Here is a 7,361-nt window from a genome sequence, read left to right as displayed (position 1 = left end):
AGAAAAAAAAAAGTACATTTTTGATCATTTGGCCTCCAAATACTATAGTGAGTAAAATGGTAAGGTTGAAATATTGCACAAAATTTTGTAGAATTTTCTATGTGAGAAGAAAATGATGAAGTACAGCATATTGACAGGGAAAATTTGGAAAAGGCAATACATACAGTGTAAGAGAACACTAGAGTATATGATCTATGTTCTGCTGCAATTTCCTATTGAAGTCAAATTTGTTTCAATTTTTTTGATAAGAGGGACAGATGAAAATGTAAATTGTATATTTTTAAGTCCTCAAAGATTGTTTGCGTTGGGAATTGTAAATAGCAAGAATGTAAATAGAGAACATTTAATGATTTGGCATTGCTACAAAGACAGAGGCGTCATCTTAAAGTCTCTTAAACACATTTCTACAGTATAAATATCATGCTTCTGTGAATTATACACTCACAACTTCAGATACACCTTGAATACATTATTTGGAGACTCAATAGCCAAACTAAGGCACCATGAAGATAGCAGCAGTTTTTCTTTTAGTGGCTCTAAGCAGTTGCTTTGGTAAGATATATCGTATTTTTATTTACTTTATTTACTAAATGTTATAAATAGACTTTGAAAAGGGATTATTACAAAGGTATGACACATTTTTAATGATTTCTTTTCAAATCTATCTACATTTTTAATGATTCTGTTTATGTAAATTTAAATTGTTCTAAGAACATTCAACCTGTGTTTTGAAGCTCATTTGAGATTTTACTTTTGTGCCAGTAAATATTCAATTGGCTTGTGAAGTCTCAACTAACAAACATGCAATAGTGTTTCACACTTTTTTGTATATTCTTAGTTTATCTTTTACACTTCAACTTCATAATAATCTTATTGTATTCCTTCTTTTAAAAATATTCTTCCTATGATAAAGATTCTTCAACTGCTCTTGTAAATACTGACCTGGTGAGCTGCCTAAAAACACTACTGGTGGTAGGTAATTCATTTTTACTCTACTTAAGAAACTTGTAATATTCTCTTCTTCCAATTTAATCTGTTTTAGAAATCCTTTAGAAGTCATTTTCTTTTGTCAAAAGGTTTTTGAGGTTTTAACAGCAAAATTATTTTGTAAATCTCTGACAAAAAGGCAGTACTCTAACTACTGTGTGATAGCCTTATTTAGATATGTTTTGCTTTTCCAATTGTTACAATAACATAAACTAGAAGACTAGATGATTTAATTCTAGCACATGCAAGATTTGAAAATGTTTCTTTGAACTCAGATCAATATAATTTAGAAACGTTTATTTTTTTTTCAGAAAAACACCCCGGACCTTATAAAAGAGCTCCAGAGATTGTTATGTCTTTACAAACAAGGAAAGGTATGCAATAATGTAAAGATAAAGATGTTCTTTTTCAATAAAGTGCACTTAAAGTTCACTTTGTGATTTTCATACCATGCAAAACAAAAATACACACATAAATGAAAACACATTGTACTAATGCGTCATGAAGAATACCTGGCAAAGAAAAACATCTATTACTGAATTGAAACCTTCCCAAATATACATATTTTTAATCATATAGGGGGTTATTTATCAAGGTCCGAAGTTATCCCAATATTGGGTGCTATAAACTCCGATCTAAGCCGCTCGGGTTTTTAACGCTTATTTATTATTACATTTTCCTGAAAATTTGCTATGGCACGAGAGCAAGCACACATCAATAAAATCATTGGGACTTCTCCCATTGACTTTTATGCTACCTCAACAGGACTGAGATGCCAGGATTTCAGATTCCAACCCCAATGTGACTCTAGTTAGTCATGGTGCAAACAAATACAGAAATAGGTCTGTGACATTTTTTTGTATTCTTTTTGTAGGATGAAAACAATGAGGCCCTGTACAGACAATTTCTAAAAGAACTTGATACGTTACTGGTAATTAAAGTTTTTATACAATTCTGTCTTGTCTGTGTGATTCCTAATTTCGATTGCTGAAATTGTCTAGTAACCTTAATGCATTTACCAAATTTTTTGTCTTTTTGCAAATTTTCAGCAAAACTTTGTCCATCAACTAATTATAAGGGTTGTACGTAGCAAAAATGCCTATTTTGATAATAAATGTCCAAATCCACTTTTGTTTGCACTTTCAATTTGATATCAGTCCACTGTTCTTGTAATAACCTTTTTTTTTTTTTTTCATTTTTATAGCAAACTGCAGGCTGTTCTCTTGATCAGATTTTGGGAACAAAAGATGTTCTGGTAATGTATCTTCATGCTTCACTTGAAAAATATTCAAACATAGTAAATTAGGTTGAAAAAAAAGATACACATCCATCAGGTTCAATTTTTTCAGTCTATATCTAACCTGCCTAACTGCTAGTTTATTCAGAGAAAGGCAAAACAGAAGTGGGCCTGGCCGGAGTGCACCCCAGCTGGCAGCTCACCCCCACTTCCCCCATTGCAGCTGAGTCTATTTTAAGGTTAGGCAGAAAAGGTAGCTGCCCAGCACCCCCCAATTGTTGCACCCTATTCAGCTGCCTCATCTGCCAACCCCTAGTTCCACACTTCTGAAGCCTCTCCAATTTATCTCAGAGGGGGAAAGATTCCTTGCTTATTCTGAGATCGCAATTGGACTAGTCCCTGGATCAACCTGTACTTTGAGTTATCTTTCATAACCTTGTATTCCTTTACTTGCCATCCAATTCCTTCTTAAAGGTATATTATGGATCAGCCAGTGTGATAGATTCAGAGAGGTTTTCACTTCTTCACAGCTCGCACCTTAAAAAAATCCTTCTTAATATTTAGATGGAGTCTCCTTTCTTTTAATCAGAATGGGTGCCCATGTGTCAGCTGGAAGGACCTACTGATAAATAAAGCATTAGAGAGATTACTATACAATCCCCATATATATTTATACATAGTTATTATATCACCCCTTGAGCACATCTTCTCCAACTCTGGTGACCAAATCTGTACACAACTTTCTAGTTGGGGCCTTGCCAGTGCTCTGTACAGTGGAAGAATATACCCCAAACTCCCATGAAACTGTTAACCAAATACTTGCAAATGCCATACTGTGTATCTATTAAGAGTCAGGGCAATTAGGAATATATCCACATGTAAAATGCCAGACAAGATTGTACAGCATTCTCCTCTACATCCTCACTGCTCCATACTGGGCAAGCAACATAAGGCAGGAGGAGAGACCTTGCTTATGCAGGGAAGGGATGTCACGCCAAAGTAATATATATATATATATATATAATATAACAATGTACATTTACCCTGTGTTCACAAATATCTTGGCAGTTATTTACAATAATTAAGCTATGGTGAGAAGAGTCAGTGGGAGGGTAAGTGGGGAATAGGTAGTGGAATTACAAGCCCAATGAACACAATGAGGAGAGCATGGCAAGAAGGAGAGTGGCTTTTTCAGTCCTCTTCTTCCTCAAGGCTGTCGTGGATATTGTAGTCATCTCTCTCCTTAGAATGTGATGGTTTCTAGAAAATCATAAAACTTTTAAAGTAATATGGCAGCTGCTACAGTATAAGAGAGAAATAGTGAGAAGTTGTATGGCTGTTTAATCACGAATGGTCAAGCATTTTACAAAATAAATATAGAGTTCATCAGAAGCATTCCATCTCTTTTCAATTGCATTAAGCATTAAATGACCTCTCAGTGTATTGCATGGGTTTCAGATTTTGTATGTAGAATCAGGAAGTGGATCCACATGAAAAGGCTCTCTACTTATTTGTGTACAAAGCAAAGGGAACCCTGATAAGAAAAAACATATTGTAAAAGGGTTTAACTCAGTAGAATTATGACTGTGTCAAAAGAGAGCCCTTTACAATATTTCGAAAACTAAACTTCAATAGCATTGTTGACATTATGTTGGAGGAGTAATTGAGCTTGTATAAATGGAGTTGTCTGTAATTAGGCATCAGCAGTTGAAATGAAGCCCATAGACTCCAATGGGAGAAAAAAATGTTGCGTGTAGGATTGGGCGAATTTGACCCATTTTGTTTCGCCAAAGAAAAAAAATCACCGCCGTTGAAGTGTCAACGACGGCCACTTTAATGGGCATCAAAAATATTTCTGGCTTTTTATTTTTGATGTGCATTGCCATACAAGTCTATGGCCATCATTTCTGCGGCAGAACAAGGTGAAAAAAATGTGCCCGTCCCTAGTGCATGGAGAAGCAAAACATGTCCAATTCACCCATCCCTATCTGTAATATGACATGAGGTGTTTTCTCTACTAGGAAACTACTACTGATAAAGTTGGCGATGTTGCTAGTGATGTTGCGCAGAAGCTCCTTGAAGCTGTGGTAAATATTTTTTCACTTTGCTTGCTTTAAAATCAGTACACACAACAAAGTATCAGCAGGAATACATAAAACTCCCCTTTGTATTTCATTTTCATTTAAATGTATATATAGTATAGCAAAAGAACATTCTGTTTTTATAATCTGACCATTGAGATATCAATGGGATTATTTAAAAACTTGGTTGTTGTTTGTTGAAATTTTTAGTGAAAAAACTTTAATTTGTAGAGTGAAAAATCAACATTTTTAGAGATTTATTATACCCTAAAACTGCTAAAAGTCTGAACCTGAAAATACCTGTCTAATTCATGTAAAAGTCAATGGTGCAATAGCTGTCCCTTTAACCATTTGAATATGTTTTTAACCTTCATGAATTTTGGGGTGCTTTATGCTGGTTTTTGTTGAAAACTTGACAATAGTAATTCTATAAAGTTGTACAATTTGACTTGAAACTTTAATTGTTTATTTGCTTTGTTTGTAAACTTGAAAATTTAGAGTTTTTGTCAATTTGATATTTTCAACCTGAATTATTAGTAAATAAGCCAAATCCATAGGTGGGAGTTAGGTCAAGATTGTTTCTGGTAACATATAAATACCCTAATTCTAATATATTAATTCTAATGGCTTGTTAATTTAATTATAAAAGATGTCTGTCTTTGTTCTTCCTTCTACTAATTATGATACAAAAATGCTAAGACCTATGTACACACATGTATACACGACTACCCACAGGCACAATCTCTTTGCTTTTTATGACCAGTTAAGTGAATAGCTTTGTAGCTTATGAATATGATTCGGACCAGATCTGCAAGGGATTTTCACAACATTATAATAAATAGGGATGCAGCAGCATTAGGACACGTTGGACTTATTTCTTGTCCAGTACTGAAAAGTTCAGCTACTCAAAATCTAAGCATGTAGAGTAAACTACTAGACATTCTGGTAAATATGGACAGAACTAGTTGCACTCTGCTAAAATGGTGCTTAGTCACATACAAATTATATTATTTTGACCAATATACAGTGTTAGAATGTATATTGATATTTCCTATGGAAATTAACTGCAAAAAAATATGAAAAGAAACACTTGTTTTAAACTAACTTTTTGTATGTTTATTAGGATTTTCTTCAAGTTCTTGGCACAGTTTTGAACACAGTATGTGACTTGACGGTAAGAACAATTTGAAACCTGACCAATATATTGTTTTTATCTTTTATTTATATAACACTAAAATATAACCCAGTTATTGTTATTATCATTTATTTGAATTTAACTATTATAATATCAGCCAATTTTAGCAGTTGTGTAAATAATACATAAAAATGCAATTCATTTTATTACTTTTATTAGAAAAAACCTCTGGGAAGTGTGTCAGATATATTGGTAAGTGCTCACTGTTTTTGTTCAATGTCCCCTTTATTGGTCTAAAGATGGATGGCATTTTCTTGTTTGAAATTGGTTTTTTGTTATATTTGTTTTTTGTCCTACATCACACAATGTATTACCAATTACCAAGTTGATTTTTTTTAAAAATAAAGACAACAAAAATATATCAAGAAATAGTAGCTTTTCCCAGCTAAATTTTTAGAACCAGTGGAGGATGCTGTGCCCCAGTAAAGAAGAATGCATAGTAAAAGGCACATTTATATATATATAGCAGAATCTGCTCTTACATAAAGGCACAACTGCAGTGTTTTCAATCTATTTCCCTATAACAAGTAAGTCATGCAAATATTTGCATTGTAGCATGTTTATTGATCTGAATCTCTATTTACAAATGTTTCCATATTTTATTATGCATAGCAAATCTACCTAGAGATAATAATATTGTCCTGCTAAATGTTGAGTGATCATGTTACGGTGCTAACTGGATCATGGAGATATTCTCCTGGCAATATCCTCTGAATTTAATTTAGAACCTTGAACACTATTCCTTACAAATGTATTTTTTAATATCTTTACAGGGAATAAGCCTTCTCAGTCTAACTGGGTCATTGGTAAGAATACATTATTCCTTGCTTGTTACATGACAAAGATAAGTTTATGCTACACTATAATAAGAGGGCATTGACAGTGCAGTGTCTATCCAGTTGTGAGTGAAGTGCTGTCAATGTTACAAGAAAAAATTGAATCCATGAGAGGAGATACAGTTAATATCAACATTCTTAATTGTCCAAACAAAAATATACTTTGCCTTCATGCACAAACCTGTTATTTCTAAGTGGCAACACACACACACATAAAGCATATGTTGTACATGCTGTAATGTTTCTGAAAACTCAACTTAACTGGGAACTTTTCAAGGAATCCTATATGTAACATTTAGCCTTAAACCTTATCAAAAATAGAAATATTTGCATTTTGATTAATAAAAACGAAGATTGTGAAATAATTTAAAATGTATATTATGTTCCAGATTGTAATATTTGTTTGTTTCTTACATACCACTCATTTTCCTAGTGCAAGATGTTTGATCATAATTGTTTTTGTTATTTTTTTAGGGCTTTTAACTCTCCAGAATTCTCAATGTAAGCAGACTTAAATAATGCACACAAAAGAGACTGTAATAAAGTGGATCATTTTAGTATGTAAAAAACTAAATCATTTCCCTTTCTTTTCTTTTTATCTTCTTTTATTTACAGGGTTACAAGTGGCAAACATGGCTATTCTGCTAATGGGTCACCTGATTTCTTTTCATGTCTAGTGTAGCCAGCTACCTAATGCTGCATACTGCATAATGACTGCTTGTAAAATGTAATTGTCTTAAAATGACAAATAAACAGCATCTGCAAAAAAAAGTCTGTTTTTTTTCAAGATACTGTGCTATGTATATTATTAGTTGTTATAAATATTGTACTATAAGAAAAATATTATTTATTTTTAATATTTATATATTTTGGTCATTACCTGCAGCACTTTACAGAGTAAAAGGGTACAAATAAAATACAATACACAGACAAACATTTCATCAGAATAGATGCACAGTTACAATAAGATAATGTTAAGAGATGTATGGGGCCTGCTCCCAATATTTAAAAGGGAGAAGAAATTA

At 32.9% G+C, this 7,361-nt stretch overlaps 1 protein-coding gene across 1 annotated transcript; it reads left to right on the top strand.

The window, feature by feature from the left end:
• The first annotated feature begins 426 nt into the window (after positions 1 to 426).
• LOC121402207 lies at positions 427 to 7,107 on the top strand. The gene is made up of 11 exons (XM_041588699.1): positions 427 to 552; positions 914 to 972; positions 1,299 to 1,361; positions 1,862 to 1,918; positions 2,192 to 2,242; positions 4,246 to 4,311; positions 5,429 to 5,479; positions 5,660 to 5,692; positions 6,274 to 6,306; positions 6,811 to 6,837; positions 6,952 to 7,107. The coding sequence occupies exons 1-10, from the start codon at positions 504 to 506 to the stop codon at positions 6,817 to 6,819; spliced, it is 471 nt and encodes a 156-aa protein (XP_041444633.1). The 5' UTR covers positions 427 to 503; the 3' UTR covers positions 6,820 to 6,837; positions 6,952 to 7,107.
• The last annotated feature ends 254 nt before the right edge of the window (positions 7,108 to 7,361 follow it).

This window comes from Xenopus laevis, chromosome 3S (genome assembly GCF_017654675.1).
Source record: "Xenopus laevis strain J_2021 chromosome 3S, Xenopus_laevis_v10.1, whole genome shotgun sequence".
NCBI classification, from domain to species: domain Eukaryota; kingdom Metazoa; phylum Chordata; class Amphibia; order Anura; family Pipidae; genus Xenopus; species Xenopus laevis.
This window is presented reverse-complemented; position numbering and strand designations above follow the sequence as displayed.